The sequence below is a fragment of the Prinia subflava genome, chromosome 3 (assembly GCF_021018805.1).
Source record: "Prinia subflava isolate CZ2003 ecotype Zambia chromosome 3, Cam_Psub_1.2, whole genome shotgun sequence".
Classification (NCBI taxonomy): Eukaryota; Metazoa; Chordata; class Aves; order Passeriformes; family Cisticolidae; genus Prinia; species Prinia subflava.
Window position 1 is genome coordinate 57,854,472 of NC_086249.1, and position 19,199 is coordinate 57,873,670.

General features: G+C 38.7%; 1 protein-coding gene across 8 annotated transcripts in view; it reads left to right on the forward strand.

The window, feature by feature from the left end:
- LMO7 (LIM domain 7) overlaps positions 1–19,199 on the forward strand; it is a 131,308-nt gene that overhangs the window by 29,024 nt on the left and 83,085 nt on the right. For all 8 annotated transcript variants that reach the window (XM_063392238.1, XM_063392232.1, XM_063392230.1 and 5 more), the window contains exons 2-3: positions 6,613–6,683; positions 9,774–9,843. In XM_063392238.1, the coding sequence (XP_063248308.1) occupies positions 6,613–6,683; positions 9,774–9,843 (141 nt within the window). The remainder of the gene's footprint in view (positions 1–6,612; positions 6,684–9,773; positions 9,844–19,199) is intronic.

Below are 19,199 nucleotides of genomic sequence, written 5' to 3' on the forward strand. Positions count from 1 at the left end.
TGTAACACCTACCTTCATCTAGTTGATGCTGTCCATGTCTGTTTGTACAGGAACATTGTTTTTTCACACAAAGCAATGTATGGTGGTTTTCCTAGTTTGACACCTGTCAGTACAGTCATGAGTATAAACAACAGTAGGCTTATTCATCTTGCTTTCTTTTGTGGGATGATCTTGTTTGTGAGGGGAAAAGCTTGACTGAGTTGATTGATCCCAAATGTTTATCGCTGCTGTCTCTGCAGCATTGTTTCACCAAGCTGGACGTTCTGTGAACCATTGGAAGGAAAACTTTGCTTTCATCCTTCAGATTGTGTTTCTACATGTGGTTTGACAGAAAAGCTGAAAAGAGCAGAGGATAAACATCTGATATGCAGAGATCTGTGCTTTTCACACCTACTACACCAGTAATCTTTTCCCTTCTTGCTGACCCCTTATTGTTTTTCTTCATCTTTTGGAAGAATGTAGCCATATGTTATTTCAGGAGTCTTGGTATGTTTGTCCAGAAGGCATACCACAATAAGACCCCATCATTATGTTGATGATAGAAAATAACAGTTAAGACTTTTTTTTTTCAATAATGAACCATTTCCTTTTATAAATATCTGTTCTGGTTTGCTATCAAAGGCAGTTTGGGCTGAAGACTGAAAAATCTCTACATTCTGTGAAATGTAATGATGCCTAGGGATTTGGGGTATGGGGTTAAACAGAGGAGTACAACCTTGCATTGAGCCATAGAGAGTGAACTATTCCAACTGAAAAACATTACTGTTGTGGAAATAAAGAGGAACATTCACATGGTCCAGCATAAGTGATCAATGGCAAAATTATTCATCTCCTTCCTCCTTCTTACTTTTGCTGCTCAGTTAGATTACACAGCACATTTATCTATAGATATTTTTCTTAATCCAGCCATCCCAGTTCTTTTCCTCAGTGGAATCATGGATTTTTACTGTGAGCTGTGTCAAGAGTCTTGCTCTTGACTTTCGGGCAGTTGTTAGGTTGGGCAGTGTCATCAATTCAATGCTGGAGAGCTGACTGGGAGAGCTTCTGTGGGTACCAGCTTCTTGAGCACTTGTTGACTGACCCCTCAGGAGATTCTTGGACTGTGGATTAAGTTGTTGATCAGAAAGGAAGATAGCAGCATTTTTCCCAAAATGACCTTGACAGCTTTGCACCTGGCATCCCTGCTGCCACCAGAAATGAAATGCCAGTAGTATTTTCCCCATGGATGGGAGCTGTGTATGCCCACTCTTTCTCTACATTTACCTGGGGCTCAAAATTCAGGGACACAGATCCTGCTGGCCTCAGAAATGAGCTGCACTTTTCTACTGTTGACCTTGAAAAATCTAGTAATCGCTATGGTTGGGCTGTTTGCTGCAATGTGAAAAGTTTTCTGCCCAAATGGCTGATTTTGAACTTGTGTTCAAGACTGTGTGCAGCACCTTATGCCCTTTGGGAAGGATTTGGATAAAGCAGGAGAAAACTGAGGCAATGTTATGGTTTTTTCGTTTGGGTTCTTTTTAAAAAAAGAGGGAGGAGACTAAAAAATTTGGGAGGAGAAGACTGGATGGGAAGACTGCAAGTGCCAGACAGCACAAGCTATTTACTTCAAAGCATAATGACAGCATTTTCTGGTAGCTGCCACACACACCATTCAAAGACAAGCTCATGTACTGCGTGGCATTTTAATGGAATTGCAAATACCCGTGAAAAGGGGAGGTAGAACTTAGGGTAGTGCATAAGGAGAGGGAAAAAAATTCTTACTGCCTTTTTTTACTTCTGTTTTTGATGTTGCTCTTCTTGCGTGATGGTCATGAAAAATCTGTGATGCTGAGGTATAACATGTTTTGACGATTGAATATAAAATGCAGTAGACTCAAAATACTACTTGAAAATGTGTTGTGAATCTACTTCCAGACCTGGCCGTGCTGTACAGATGCCAGCACACTGGGAGTTGCCTGCATGCCTGCTTGTTGGCTGGGTGTAGCCTACGTATCTCATTATGCATCTTGGAGGAGCAGTACCATTCTGCTTTGCATGAAGGTAGTTATAATCAAAGGAGTACTGTAAAGGGAGGAATACAGCACTGAGGTTATTTAAAGACGGAGCCATTTGCCATGTAGTCTCATCCAGATTTTTGGTAATGGGTAGGGAAAAGAAAGGCCATTGGAAAGGTAGGAATTCAGACATTCATATGTGTGTGGGGTGATCTGCTCAGGCAGACATCGTGACAGGAACTGGCAGGTGTAGCCAAAATTCTGTACTGGGGATGGCACCATTGCATCACTGTTGCATCACTGTCCCAGTTCCCAGAAGTCAGACAGTCCTCTCTTCAGCATGCAAGATTTGTCTTTTCTTGCTGCAGGCCATGCTGGGTACCTGAAATTGATAAATCAGTGTTGATCTGAATAATTGTTTGCCTCATGAGATCCTGGCATAAACCTGCCTTCAAGCAATTGCCACCATGTGTGGTTCAGTATCTTGAATCTTCCTTCCATCCCTAACCTACATCCTTCTATCAGGGAGCTCTGTGCTTCAAGCTGATGCAAGCAGCGTTTCTCTCAAGTTAATGCCCAGGGTCCTTGCATGGTTTGAGGTGGTGTAGTCTAAAGGCAGGGTGGCAGGGGAGCTCTGAATGAGCTGAAGAGAGCAGGCTGGATGGCAAGTACCTGTGGCAAGGCATTGCTGAGATTACAGGCTGGGCGTGGTACAGCACTGCCTCCTTGTCTCTGGGCAGCTAACACTGTTGTGATGGAGAACTGGTCAGCCAGCATGCCTGGGTATGTGGTGTGATTCTTGCATTGGATGGGGAGAGTCTAACTTGGCTGTTTCCATCACAGCAAAGTTAAACTGAGAAACCTACTAGTCCCTTGGCTCTAAGTTTCATGTTGTGGTAAACATTGACTGCCCTGTGATACTGTGATTGAGCTGCCTTTTTGCTAAAGCCATTCAGACCTGCGTAAACCATGGAAACAACTTGATATGAACTCTGTTAGTGTGGTTTTTTTTTTTTTTTTAATTAAAAACTGAAAAAATATTTCAACTTTGGATAAATTTTAAGGCAAAGAAGCCCTACCTTATTATCAGCTGCATTTGGCCTCCGGTATAGCAAGCCAAAGAAATGCACTCAATGATTATTTTGGTACTTAGGCATATAATCAGCATATTCTGTGTTATGTGCTTTTTGTTCAGTCCTTGATAATTTTGATGTCATGCCATGCTCAGAATGGTTGATTTTTGGTTATTTCTTTGTGATTTGTCTTCACCTACAGGAATCACAGCAAACCTGAAAACAAACTAGCCCTCTGTGTATAAGCATTTTTAAAATGTCTAAATTTAAATAAAGATTTGATTTGCATACTCTTTGAAGAAAATTGGTTGGACTTGGTAATTGTAAATTACCAAAGTATTAGGGGACTCTGTCTATCAAAAACAAAATTAAACTTTTTAATAGCAGCAATTGAATTTGATTTGATTATATAGCCTTTAATTATGTTATTGCTCTCATTCTATCAAAAAAGTAGTGATAGAAGCAAAATCTATTCAGCTGAATGGAGGAGAGAAAAGAGACATAAAAAATGGAAAGGGATGTTGTTCAAAGATGGATAGGAATCTCTCTGGTAAGGTATTTTCTTTATTATTTGGTGGCTCACACGGCTAAGTGGTTGAAAAATTGTCCAAAATCAATTATGCCTATTACATAAGAGTACCACACCCAGTATAAGCAGTTTGCATGAACAAACAGTGACTCAGAAATCGCAGACATAGTTTAAAGATGTAATATCTTAGGGTGGGATTCACTTTGTCTTACCTAGGTTTTTAAAAGCCAGGGAACTCTGAGCCAGTTTGTGTCTTTGCATTTTTTTTAATGATACCTGGTTCTTGGGTAGGCTTTCATAGTTACAGCTAAACTTGAAGCTCTGCACTGGGTATAGGCCAGATGAAAGTCCATAATGAGAAATGTCCTCAGTCTCTGTACAAAAGCAGATTTTAAAATGCAGCACTTCTGTGGCATCAACAAATTCAAGTTGTTGTGCAACTTGGAAAACATTTTGGTTTCAAGCATCATTGTTAAATTGTTCTTTGAGAATACCTTCTAATTACTTAATTATTAGTTATCCTTTGAAAGTCAATATTAATGAAACCTAACTTGGCAGAACCAATGCTTTTATTTTAATACCAACAAACCACATAGTTGTCAGACTCAGTGGGTCACGAGATCGGTCTGACAGCTCCATCCTGTATGGCAAATCAGTGTTATTGCTGCAGCGGCTGCACAAATACCTTAGTCAAAATGCTTCCAGTGTAATGTCTTCTAGTGTAATTTCAAGAGGTCTGCAAGTCTAATAGAGGCATTTACAGCCTTGTACTCAAACTGGACTCTTTCTGTTCAAGGGAACAGGATTATGCACTGCAGCATGGCATTCTTGTGTTCCAGAGGGGCTACTCTGAAGTTTGACTTGTCTTCAGTTCTTCAGTGGCACATGTTCATTGTCTCTCTCTGAATGATCTTTGAGGAGTGTGGACCTTAGCTACATACTGCAATTCTACTACTTAAAAAATATAATTAAAAAAAATAATTTTCACTGTGTAGGTTAATTGAGAGTATAGAAGACATTGCAGGTTTGGGATGGGCCCAGCTCTTGTTGAAGGAAACACCTCATCATCTATTGCATGCATGACTTGCCAGTAAACTCTCTGTAAACCCAAACATTTCAAGTGTGTGGTACTGTAGATGTCAGTGACAACTCCAAAATAAGAACAATTTTAGGATTCTTAAGAATTGATTGGAGTTTGAAACATAGCTGTAAAGCTGGACTCCAGTCCTACAGCCTTTATTACAGTACAGTTCTAATGTATCACATGCAAATGTCAAATTTCTAACTTGCAGAATGAAGGGCATAATTTTAAACTAGGTATTCCTACTCCTCATATTCCTTACAACCTAAGGAACATAAATCTTTAAAGTTTCAGTGCTGTTATGTTACATTGGCTAGCTTCCTCAAAGTCATTACCACTAAGTATCCATGTTTGGAAACAAAATACCATACCATATATGAGAAAAGGGTAATTTTCAGATTGTGTTTTTAGGTGATTATTGGCAATTATATTTCTAAGATACAACTTCTAGTTTTCTGTAGGAACAGATTGTTGTTATATGAATATTGTATAAAGTGTAATTCTCCTAGGGGAATCGCTATCATCCTTTCTTTCCCTGAATTTTGAAGTTTTTCTTAACTCGAGTTGATGTGCCGTCATTCATTTTCTGTCACTATTTGTTACATTTTAGGAAAAAAACCCTTAAACACAAAAAAGATTTTTGTAATATCTAATTTTCTTCTAGGAAGATTGGATTTGCAGCATTTGAATAAAAAGAAAACCTATATTAAAGCTAATTACTTAATTTGCATGATTTCTGGTATTAGTGTACATCCCTCTTGGAATTTAGAAAAAAAAGACAGGGTGATAATGTAATAATTTAACATATCCTAAAAGAGTTTCATCTTCTCCTTTGCTCTTTTTACTAAGCACAGCTCATTTTTTTCAGTATTAGTTTCCTTAATTACTGTGGTAACCAGTAGCTTTGCTCTGGATGCATACAGTTTCCACAGCACTTTTAATTGTGTGCCTGAAGTCCTGCTCAGGATCCAGGACGGTCAGGATCCCCAAAGGATGGTTCATAATTAGCTGGTGGCTGAACATGGTGGCCTCTAAGCTCAACTAAATGCAATTTCTAGAATTTGGTTTCTGTTCCCAGCTGGCGTAGAACGTCTCTTTTGGACTGATGGCAGAATAATATGTCCTTTTTTGACTTGCATGTGGGTTCTTAATCTGGATGCTTAGAAGAAATCTAAATCCAAATTTGGTCCCTCCAGGGAATGTAGACACAGGGGGGATGTAGTAGCGGCTCCAAGTGAGTACAGGCTTGAGCAAATGCTTTGTTTTTTGGGGTTTTGGGGTCTTTTTTGAAAACTACTTTGCTGCAAACTATAGTCAGTTCTTTTGGTTTTGGATATCTGAAGTCCTTTATAAGACATTGTACTTGTTTGCTGCTTTTTCACTCTGGATATACAAAGGAGTCCCATTAGTATAGTCCTGCCACTTGCCAAAGAATGGGAATTGATGTGCACATGGTAATGCAGACTTGGAGAGCTTCTTTAGTCACACTGCCTTAGGTGCAAGTGGCACGAAAAAACCACGGTATTAAAATACTTTGTGCTAGATATCATGGGTATACACGCTGTAACATGAAGTAGGAGATAAAAGACTTGCTCTCTCTTTTGCATTTCTGTTTGAAATTTCTTTCATGCTTTTCAATGTGACTGGTATTGCTTTAGAAAATAATAAGTATTCCCACAGAATTTAGCTGAAGATTGATTTACACTAGAGGAAACTATTTTAAGATGTTGGATCTGACTGTTTTTGAGGCATAAAGAACTGGCTTTTAAATACTTGCTTCTTTGAAATTAATGTAAGGAGATCATAGTATGAAGTGTTAAATCAGGGTTTATGGGTTTGTTTTTGTTTGCTTTTTTTTTAGCTACTACTGATATTCTCTTGCTAGTCCTGATTTTGTCTGTGTCTCCAATTAACTCTCAACTCTTATTCTTATAGGCAGTCACCAGGCAAAGCTTTGGAACCGAAGACTTTCGAGCAGCTCTAGAAAATGGAGTCCTGTTGTGCGAGTGAGTATTGACTTCCCATATAAAAACCCTTCAGGGTAACATCAGCTGGCCTCTTTTCTTCCTGACCTCTGATTTTTTTTTTTCTTTGATGTACCAAAAGTATTTTGTAGTAAATAATTTTTAGGTTTTTTTTTAATACCTGTTGTTTGTCATGGGAAGTAAAAGGAGCTTTTGGACATACACTTTCCAGAACTACGTGTTCTGTGTGTTGTCCCACACACTTCTTTGTGTGATACTGAGAGGATCATGCTGGTTTTGATTGATTATATTATTTTCGGTTATAATGTCCAGGATATCTATTCAGCTCCTGCAAGCTGAGGTGGCTGTGGCTGGGATCAAAGCACTCTGTTACCCCTATAACCACTGTTGTTGTTTGGGTTTGGATTTCCTACAACCCTGCCCTTTAGTGTTGATTCTATAAATTCTGAAACTACCTACTGATATCACAGAACTTTATATTCAGCTTGTTTAGGAGCACTTTCTGTAAGAAGCTTCCTTGTGCTTATATACTGTAGCCTTGGCAGTGATGGGACTTGTCTGGTTTCGTTGCTATACTGAGTCAGAGGTGTAAAATGTCCACTCATCAGGTCTCATCCTGAGAGTACGTATCTGTAATTGGCTTGGTACTTACTGGAACAGGTTTCCAGGACTGGAAGTGGTGCTAATCCCTCAGTATTTTAAGGAACAGCAGTTGTAAATGTCATTAGAAACCCAGTGCAAGAGAAATCTCATTAGACAACTGCCTGAAATGCTAAAAAAAATAAACAAAAAAACCTCCCACAAATCTCAGAGCCGCTCTAAAATCAGTTTAGGAAAGCTAACTTTCAGAAAATACTTATGAAAGTTAAATTCACTGAGCTTCTTTTCCTGTACATAATTTTTTCCTTCTGTGAATATTACGATGTTTTCTCCACTTGTCTTTATTTTGCTTTGGACCCTTTGCCCTTCCAGTCTTATCTTGCTAGTTGTTTCTGAAGGTATTTGTGAAATGGGGCATTATTAATTTTCAATAATATTGCAAAGCTGCATGTTTTATTTTCATTACTTACATAATTAAATGTTAATGAGTGTGAATGTGGTAATAAGAATAATTTATACTTTTAATAAGAAGGTATTTCTTCAGGTATGTGTTTAGTGGGATGTGTATATTGTATTCAGATGTTTAAGAATTGGCCATTAACTGATACATACTAATCTTGGGATATCTTCATTGTTGACACTTATTTGGCAAGACAATGAGGCTCCATCTGCCAAATGCAAATCAAATTTAACTGTAATTAATGCAAGAAAAACATCTTGTAATTTCTTCAGCTGAGCAGCTTGCCTTAGGAAGCATGCAACTTTCTTTAAAGCAAAGGGTGCCTTATTATGTACTAAAATAGCTGTTCTCCTATGTCATCATTTTAAATCTGACATACTTGAAGTCCAAGGAGGAGTGATTTTCATAGAAATTCTGTGGAAACAGGGAAGAGCAGATGGCAAAAATTTTCACATGTCCAGTTTTCGCCAATGAAAATATAGTGCAAGACCTCAAATAATTGAGACAAACCAGAAATTACATTGACCATTTCCTTGGTTCACCTGTGGCAGGGCTAATTTAGGTGGATATAATATCTCTGTAGATTGTATAGCTGACTTAAACCATAGCAGATAAGACCTCTGCTTGCACCACATGCTCCTATAGCATCCAGTCAGTTGTTTGTCCTGCTCAATGACCAAGTGCACACGTTGGCTGAGCGATCAGTAGTTGACAAAATAAAGCCATGTATATTTTGCCTGTTCTAGTGCACATACACTAGAGAAAGAAATTCACTCAAGTTTTTCTGGTCACATGCTACTTCATGTTCTTCGGTAAAATAAATCCAAAATTATGCATTTGAAATATTTAAAAATAAAAAATAAAAAGGAGGAATGCAAACTTTTTCGTTATTCCACCTCAACAGGTCACTTTTTTGGGTGGGAAAAGTAATCAAATGTCTTGTTTGCTGAGTAACTCAGTGTTATTGAAAAATCTCAGGACCTGAAGCTCTTTTTATTTTTTTCTGGAGGTATCTAGAAATGTACCCTTCATTCCAGCGTAAAGGGGTAAACTGTTCTTCGTGTTTATTTCCCAAATACATCTTCTGCTTGAGCAAAAGGTGCTTTTTCCCCACACAGAGTTTTAAACTCCAGGTCTTGTCTTTGCATTGGTGTGGGTACATCACAAAGCCTCGTTCATGCTTTGTGTGGGAAAAGGGTTCTGGCCAGACAAGCAGCTGCAAGAACTGAGAGCAAGTAAAAAACTCCTCAAAGGTATAGAGGCAGATGAAGTCTGCAGGGTGTCCTGAGGTCCCTGTGTCTACTGACCCTGTGGTCCAGTGTGTAATTTAGTGAACCACAATATTTTCCTACCTCCATGACTGAAAACCTGGTATAAACTTGCAAGGAATCCTATGCCTTATCCTTGCTGCAGGATAAGGTATGCATTTGGGCTTATGTATTCAACAGTGATGTGTTAGTCTGTCTTCTCAGCTTAATTATGAATTTTATGTGAAGAGAGATATCAGGCACAGTCTCTTCTGACTAAATTAGAAAATGACTCGTGCATATAAATTATCTATGCCAAAAATGACTGCTGCACACAGCATACTGGACTTGGTAGCATTATGAAAACTGATTTTATTTCTCACCCTTACAGGAATATTAGTGCTATCACACTGAACTCTGAAAATCAATATTCTGGTACATTTTTGACATCTGCTAAGAGCCTTTATGAGAAGAAAATCTATAAATAGGAAATTTGAGTCCAATTAACATCACCACCCATGTAGTAGAAATACAGATCCTTTTCTGCCCACATCTCCTCAGGCATTTTCTTTTCTTTTGCACTTTGCTGTTCCCAGAAACTTCTTTGTGTGTGACTTGTTTCACTTTTTCTTCTACAATCTGTTCTTGCTTGTCACTTCTTGGGAGTGTTAATAGGTTCAGCTCAAACTCATTCAAATCATGTTAAGTGAGGACTACATGCAAAGTATTTCTTACTAAGCATTGATGCTCATGCTTAAGTACAGTAAATTATTTAACAGAAAATCATATGCCTTTTTTTTTTAGTTTGATTAACAAGATCAAACCTGGCGTTGTTAAGAAGATCAATTGTCTGCCAACTCCAATAGCTGGCTTGGTAAGTAATGGCATTGACTCTAATGTCTGGGGTATAAACCAAGTGATCCTTGTTTTTGACGAGTTCTCCAAGTTTTAGTTCCATTTTCATTTTTGTTCAAAATTGTACCATTTCTATGTTATCTTAGACCACAAAGGATACCTAATCTGTCATTTGGATCTGTAACTTCAGTCATCCTGTCACTGCATGAAACTTCATCATTACCAGATGTGTCAAGCACTGGCTCCTGTGCACAAACCTCTGTGGCATTACTTGTCTCTATTTAAAGGCCACTATCCTATCTTACATTCAGAAGCCACTTTCCATATCCCTTTCTTAGGGAATGGGCAGAGTAGGAAATGTTCTGTTAGTTAAAGTATTTTTAGAACCTGTTTCACTCCACCCACAGCAAAGCCTCAGTTGCGCTAAAATAACTCTGATGATGCAAAGACCTCTCTTCAGGCTTCAGCTGAGGGATTTGCCAATGTTTTGGCTGTAAATCACATTTCTGGGGGTAGAGGTGGGAGATGTATGTCATAATTTTCACAGGAAATGTAAAAGATTTTCTGTATGCTGTTTGGAAAATTTGCTGCCCATAGACTAGGATAAGTTTTGTAGCCATTTAGCATCGGAAACCTTTCTGTGGGCAAATGAATTCAAAGAATTCCATCTTCCATCCCTTTTTTTCACTACGGCAACCTTGTTGGCTATATCTGTCAGTTAGGGTGTCAAGGCTACTTAGTCCTGCCGTAAAAACTATTGGTCTCGTGTTGAAAGATTCAAGGTGAACAGGGACATATGTGTGATTCCTGTGACAAATGGAAGATCCCACCTTATGTTAAACATGCAAGCTCAACATTAGAAAAAATTACCTGGTTTCTTAGTAGGAGTGGAACGCAAAACTTCTTTAGATAGTTTTATTTATATGTTTTAATGGGATGAGCCAACAAAGCATTGGCTTTTGCTTGTCAATCGTATAGCTCATTAGAGAATGTGTAGTTAACTTGGCTGGAGGTTGTATGATTAGGTTAAATTGCCCTAAGTTATTGCACAAGCTGAGAATGTGCATTTCCACATCAAATGAATGTAGAAAGTATTACTTGCCTTTGTCCCAGACAAGCTCAGGTATTTAGGCTTGCGTATAAGACTGCTGCACATTCTTTTCCTGTGAAGCATACAAAAAAGAATTCAAATGAAACCAAAATAATTCTGGGGAGGACAGCACAGTTATTTGATCAGTGGTTTGATTGCCTGCGTGGCCTCTGAAGTAGCCATTAGATTCAAACCAGAAAACCATAAGCTAGATTTCATTTTTGTGGTGATTTAAGTGTTGTCTTGAATCAGAACATCAGAACTGCAAGCACTCTTGTTTTTATAAGCATATTTTATTTCCAGATGTAAAAATGCAGAGTATTCATTTGGTATGTAATGTATACCTTACTTGTAGTGTATTATTGTTTCTTGAAGTTGTTTTTAATTCCTACAAGTCTTCAAAAATAAAAGAAAGAGGTGGAAAGTTGAATGATTCTTGTAAATCAGGCTCACCCAACGTTATTGTTAAAATACGACTTAAAGATAGTTATTGAGAGAGCTGGTGTTTTGTGTTAGACTGTGGAAAAGGTTTTACGTAAACACTTCAGTTTCAGAAGACAACAATGAAGACCATATTGGAATGGTTTCAGAAGATGGTGCTTAGGGTGACAAAAGTAGAAGACTGGTTTTCACAGACTTGAGAGGAACTTTCTCAGTTATACTAGCTTTGAAGAGCCCAGGTTTCATCTCAGCATGTAAAACTCAAACTAAAAATTATGGGGATTTACATTTATAAGAAAGCAGACATAGATACCTGACAGGCTCAGGATACTGTGGTTGAAAGGATTTAGAAATAGAAGAAGCTTACTAGGAAATTCGGTGGTAGGGTTACTTGACATGTTCTGGCAATATTGTCATTGCTTGTAACTTGCTTCCCCCACAGATTTTCTTCTAATATTTTCTGTGGCTTCATAAATGTTACATAACTTCAGTGGCTCTCGCTTCTGCTACCTTCAGTGCCTTTGAGTCTCACACTAATTGCTCCCCAGCAAGTTTTCCTGAGATCTAGAAATCACTGTTAGAAGGGATGAATTTGTTTCTCATTTATCTCTCTTTAGCTCTTTTTTTTTTTTTTTTAATCCAGATGGAAATTTTAATATTGAGAGATGGCAGGGTTTTATTCTAAAACAAAAAGAGATCTGATCATGTTCTTTCTACAACTTCTTCATACTCTAGACTCATATCCTGAAATCCATTTCCAAAACATTTTATGCCTTTATTGACTAATTAGCATCCATTTCTCTCCTGACTTTTCTGATTCAAAGGAAACAAACCGCCCATGGTTTTGAGAATTTTGTGGCAGTCTGATTATCAGAAGGAAACAAATGCTTTGAAAGACATCTTGTTTCTCTTCCCCCCCTTCTTTCCCTCCCCTTTGTTTTTCTTCCTCTCCAGGAATTCCTTGAATTTTGGTTTTGTTCCCTAGGGAGTTAATATATTTTATTTCCCCATAAGTGTGTTGTTTAAGCATTGTGTTCACTTCAGCTATTTGACAGGCTTTTTCAGCAGTACAGAAATACAGTGTTGAATAGATGTCTTTGGTTGAATCTCCAGAAGGGTTTTGTTATCTCCCTTCTTTGAGTTTGCGGTTGTTTTGAAAACAAATTGTTTGAGTAAAATAGTAAATGAAGGCCCATAGCAATAATGGAACATTCCGTTCTATATGGAATATTGTGTGCTGGAGGGTTTTTGTATTGAGTTAGTGTGAGGTGCTGCTTTTAATGAAGTCAATGCATTACTGATTTTTTATGTCTTGTCTTCTTTTATGACACCTTACTTATCATAAGATCTAATAGGGGCTTTATATTAGTAGGAAAATTTTACACTCAGATTAAGCCTTAGCTTTACCTTTAGTTTGATTATATGACTGCCTAGCGATTTTTTAGGTTTGGATTGCAGTGGTTCAGGTCTAATCATGATGGAATGGAAAAATAAATACATGTGGTTTTGAGCACTAAATACTGAAGTGAAACTTGTCATTCAGTTTATGAAAAATGCTTAATTGGTACCAGGAAAGTTCAAAAAATTGATTACAATTCTCCCCAGTTTGGCATGGTCTGGGAAGTCTGGGCTGCAGCTTGTGTGGGAGGGTTTATGCAAACTGGGAAGAGGAGTTGGATCTGGCTATAACTTGGTATCCATATAACAACTTTTTGCTCCAGCCTCACTGCTCTAGTTCTCTCCTGAGGCATGTGGGTGAGATGTAGCCATTGTCTTCGCTGCATTTACCTGTTCACTTCTGTTCCAGTTTGGAAAATGGAACTGCTGGGGCTAAGGCAAGTTCCAGAGTGGTTGTAGAGAAGCTGTGGTCAGCACAGGTAACTGCAGAAATGTCCATGCACCTCTAATGGTGGTTTCCCCACACACAGTGAGGTGTGCTGGCTGCAGGGTGCTAAGTTCTAACTCCAGCAGTAGTTGCAGAAAGTTGCCACTTGCAGCGGGTGGATTTTTAACAGCACATGGCAGATTTTGGAGCCAGTCATGTTCCCATAGATTTCCTGACAGGAGTTAGCTGAGATGTGGCTGTTGGGTTTTTTTTTGCTTTAATTTTGACTATTTTTTAAAATGCCATTTAGGACCTTTGCATTAAAATAGTTTCTGGAAAATTAAAATTTAATTTCTGGTTATATTTCGGACTGTCTAAAATACACAGTTTGTATAAAGAGCAGTGCATGTATTTTTCCCAGTACAGTAGGGGGCAAGCAAACCAGTAGACAGTAGCAGGTTGTAAAGCCCTCAGGCATTTCTGGGGGTTGTGGGAAGGGTAACAGAAAGGTCAGAGGATTGTGGAAGCTGAGATTTCATTATGAACAGTAGAAAAAGGGCAGACTGCACTTCCTTACTTTAAAGATCCACGTTTTCTTGTCCTTATTTGTGTGAAACAGGGATGGTGTTTAAAGAAAATTACTCAAATTGATAAATCTTGCTGGGTTCAGATCCTGCAAAGTAATTTTGACTAGAGTTCTTGGGTAGTAGGGCTGGTAAAAAAAAATGAATGTTTAACAAAAGCAAACCCAGAGGAAAACTTTTTTCTCAAAAAATACAGGGTTTTCAGCTTGAATCCCAGCATGTGAAGATGGTTTGACTATAACCACATGACGGGGGGGATTTTGTGGTTTGACAGCATATTTTCCAACAAGGCTTTACTAAGCAGTTTCAGAGGTGCATCTCTGGCTTACAGCATCCTTGTTCCCCAAAAACTTACTGTTTTCAACTCAGTTGACTGAACACAGAGAATCATAAACTGGAATGAAAGTCACAAAACACCATGAGACAGTGGGAAGAGGAATGAGTTCCATATAGTTTATGCAAGCTGAACATATCTGTCAGAATAATACATTGCTTGTTGCTCAGGAAGAATAAGTGTACACTCTTCAGCAGGGCAGAATTTTAGTTAAGGTACATTTCCAGCTGAGACCAGATGGTGAAGTAAATTCTGAGGTAAGAGCCAGTGTCTCCTTTGGAGAGGGACAGAGCATGGAAATGTTGCTTATGCCAATTTTTGCCTTGCAATATCCCAGTTTGGTCTTCTAAGACCTTCTATTTTTGCTTGCAGCTCCTGTGAATAAGGTGGATGTGCAGTGCTTTGCACTGTGGTTGGGAAGCTTTTTCCCACATCAGAGACACGAGGGCTGTGATCATCCAGCAGGGCAGAATAGAAAGCTGTTGGATTTTTCAGAGCTGTAAATGAAATGACATTAGCACTTTTGTTTCAAGTTAGTCTGTGATTTCAAACAAGGCGCGATGTTGCTAACTCAGACAGTCTTCAGTGTGAGTGCTGGATAAGTGTGAGCACAAAATGTCATCTTCATAAAGTTCTTCAGCTTTGGAAAAGGGATTTTTAATGATTTTTTTGTTTCCTGTTCACACACACAAAAAAAGTGCACCTCTAGACAGGCCCAGGTCTGAAAATGTTTATCTGAAATACTGTGAAATGAGATTCTTTTTTCTAGTGGGAAATTAAGGCTCCTTTGTGGTGGAGAACATCTTGATGCTTTTCCATGCAGATTTTTTCCAACATTTTTTTTTCCTGATTCAACAGGAAACATATCCTTCTGCCAGCTGCTGCTCCAACATCATTGCTTCTCTTCAATGCAATGTAATGTGACACCATTCTAGAATGTGCTGATTGAATGTATCAGGAGGTATTAATACCACTTGCACCAAGGCAACCACCTGAAACAGTGTTACTTAGGTCATTGGCATATACCTTCTAAAGCAGGAAAGTAGGGAATAATAAAGGTAAAAAGAGAGAAATGTGATAGAAAACTAAACTAAAATGAAAGGGGAGATAAAGAAAGGGGTGGAGAACATAAAAAATAAAAATATCTTTCTGTGCCTTTGTGCCTAACACTTTGTAAACCATGGAACCGCCCTGGTATTTCCTTATCTTTTGTCATCAAGGAGAGCTGGCCAAAATTTCCTTTTCTGTGGGAAAATTTTCTTGACAGGGTGATGGGGTTTTTTGGTGATGAGTTGTTGTTTTGTTTTTTTTTTCCCTTGTGTTGCAGGGGAATGGTATACAGATGACATTTTTACTTTATTTTAGGACACTTTCAGAACAATTTTTTGGGAAAACTTCACACTTGTACGTATTAGTTCAGCTGTATGTTTTATTTAGGACATAGCTACAAACTTCCTTCTCTAGATTACTTAGAATCAAGTTGTTTGTGTTTTCAACCTAAATTTAAGAAATCTGATGATACATGAGAGAATTTGATTTAAATTAATTCTTTGTTTTTTCAAAGCACCTCTGCTTCCAAAGTTCATTCCTTTATGCTGATTATTTTCTTTTGCTGTTCACCTTCTAGTCTTTAGTATAGCCTTTATGTTGGTAGGCACTTTCTGTCTTCTTGCATTATGTATTTTTTAATAATTATTTTTTCATCCTAAACTCCTGCTCTGTGAATTTGACTAGTATGGGCTACAATAGTAATAATGGTATGTTGTCTGCTATGAGAAATTGATTGTAAAGAAACTTCTTTTTTCTATTCCTCATGAAAAATGAGGAAGGGCAAGTACACAAACACATGAAGAAGTTATATAAAAACAGCTGTTGTTTGCTTTGCTTCACTACCAAATACCAGAAAATACAGACTTAAATTTCCTGGTTGTGCAGCAATTAAGTCCAAGAATACTTTCAAGAAATGGCTTAAATCATTTTGGTCAAGATCTGACTAATGAGCTGATAAGCATTTGATATTCTCTGTTTGTTTTTCTGACCTTTTTTGGATTTTTTTTTCAGCGATGAGGGAGTAATACTGAGTGAGAGGGAGTAATACTAAGTGATGTGAAGCATTGCTATTTATTCTGAAGATTTAAGTCACCTTTTTGAAGAGTAACAGAACACATCACAGCTAATGGGGCTGAGGGCTCTGCTTTCAGTCCTGCTTCCATGGCCCTCTCTTGTGGCTGATCTCGGTCATGGGATTTTGATTTGTCAGTGGCATGTACATTCAGAGGTACAGGGTGAGTGCATATGCAGTCCTGCTAAGAGTGAAGTCCTATTTGATATCATTCATTGGGAAGCTGATTATTCAGGTATTGTTTTTCATAAGGCAAGGCACAAGGTGATACCTATATTTTTCTGGAAAGTTGTTAATTTAAATGTGTAAAAAATCCCAAAGATGCATCATTACCTGTGTTCTGGATGACTATGCTCAACAAGTTGTTGAGAAATTCAGAAAGACAAGTATTTTAAGATATTTATTACTTGACATAATCCTTACATGAGGGAAAACTTCTGTTTTGCCATAGCAATTGGTGTTTCTTATGAATGAACTTCAATATATCTAAAACCAAAGGTGAAGAAAGTGAAACTGAGTATGACCTATCCAAACTCATGCCCTGTACCCAACATGCTCTCCTTTATAAGGCAGTTTATATGTTCAATACAGGCTCAGGAGCACATTGGATTGTAGGAATGAGGCCAGGTTCCTCTTTATAGTAGCAATTTTCTTGTTCAATATTCCTTTTATGATGCAGGTAAAAAAACTTCTCAAAACCATTGTTTTCCTTTTTCTTGTGGGAAGCAAGAGATTTGTGGGGAAAGGGAAACACTGTACCTATCTTTGAAAAAGGTAGGAAGGAGAACCCTGGGGGCCACTGACCCATCAGCCTCACCCCTGTGCCTGCTTAGATCATGAAACAGCTCCTCCTAAATGTTCTGCTGAGGAACGTAGTGAATGGGGACATGATTTGGGACAGCCAAGTTCTACCTGACCAACCTGTTGGCATTCTTACTGAGTGATTGTATCAGTGGACAAGGGAAGGAATGCAGATTTCACTTATCTGGCCTTCTGTAGAGCCTTTGATACAGTCCCCCAAAATATCCTTCTGTCTAAACTGGAGAGAGAGGTGTGATGGGTGGATTGTTTGGTGGATGAGGAATTGGTTGGACAGTTGCATGGAGAGCGTATTGGTCATAGTTAATGTCCAGAGGTAGATTAGGGACAAGTGGCATCCCTTAGAGATTCTTGCTTGGATAAGTTCTGTTTAATGTCTTCATCACTGACACACCAGGATTGAGGGCACCCTCAGCAAATTTGCAGATGACACCAAGCTGAGTGGGGCAGTTGACATGCCTCAAGCATGGGATGCCATCCGGGGGGACCTGGACAGCTCAAGAAGTGGGCCCATGGGAATCTCAGCAGGTTTAACAAGGCCAAGTGCAAGGTGCTGTACCTGGGTTGGGCCAACCCTCCAGTATTAATACAAGAAATGAGAGCAGCCCTGCCCTGAAGGGCTTGGGGGTGCTGGTGGGTGAGAGGCTGGACATGAGCCAGCCATGGGCACTGCCAGCCCAGAGAGCCAAACGTGTCCTGGGCTGCATCCAGAGCCCCGTGGGCAGCAGGGCCAGGGAGGGGATTCTGCCCCTCTGCCCTGCCCTGCTGAGACCCCACCTGCAGGGCTGCATCCAGCCCTGGGGGCCCAGCACAGCAAGGACAGGGACCTGTTGGAGGGAGTCCAGAGGAGAGACACCAAGATGATCAGAGGGATGGAGCAGCTCTCATATGAAGACAGGCTTAGAGAGTTGGGGTTATTCAGCCTGGGAGGAGAAGGCTCTAGGTTTCAATACTTAAAGGAAGGTTATGAGAAAGATAAGGACAAACTTTTTAGAAGGAACTGTTGTGATAGGACAAGAGGTAATGGTTTTAAATAAAAAAAGGATAGATTAATATTAGATGTGAGGAAGAAATTCTTTACTGAGAGGGTGGTGAGGCATTGGAATAGCTTTTCCAGAGATACTTTATCCCTGGGAAGATTCAAGGTCAGATTGGATGGGATTTTGAGCAACCTGATCTAGTTGAAGATGTCATTGTTCATTGCAGAGAAGTTGGACTAAGATTATGTTTAAGGTCCCTTTCAACCCAAACCATTCTATGATCCCATGTTATTAGTATGAGAAAAAAATCTTCACCTGGGAATTGACACAGCACTGTATTTCAAATATAGCCATCAAATAAAGTGCTAAATTTCTCACTTAGTGTATCTTAGAAAGATTTTGTCAGTGCTCAGAAAATTGCAATTGGAAATTAGTAACTGTGTTTCCATTGGCAACTGAAACTTCTGAATTTTACATTACTTCAAACTCCTAAGCAGATGTTTTTTCAAGTTTGGGAACATGATGGCCACAGTAACTTGGATGAAAATTCTATTTAAATAATAAAAAAAAAGTTTTGGTTTTTTTTTTAATGTTTTTGTAAATTTATGAAGCACTGTAGAAATCTGATTTTTAAACAGTAAAGTTTAAGAAAAGTCTTGCTTCTTCTTGTATAAGAAGTTTTTAATCTGTCAGATTTTGGAGTACTTCACAAAGAGGTTTTTACCATTGGTTCAGTTCTATACCTAAAGATAGTAGAGTGTGGTTAGTGAGCGTTTTAGTGGCTTTAGTGCTGAAGTTAATAGGCAAGTCATAGTAGGGTGGGGACAAAATCTTCACTTTCAGTCTGGTTCTCTCATTGGGCCCACTGTAAACCAAAAAAAGGTAAATTAGCAGATGTCAGGAGTAGTGCAAGACCTGATGGGCATGTATATGGAACTATAAATCACTTTTGGTAGTCTTTCTGCTGTGTTACGGGACAGAGGAATGTGGCCTGTATGGAAATACCTCAGACAATTAAGAAAAAAGGATTGTGTGCTAGAAAGGAAGTATGGTTATTAATAGTTAGAGATGACATTGTTCTGCAGTCTTTCAATGCCTGATAGTGGGAGTATGTAATCTCAGCAGTGGTTTACTGATGTTTTGTGCCCCTCTGCTAGAAAACACATGGTACATTTCAGCC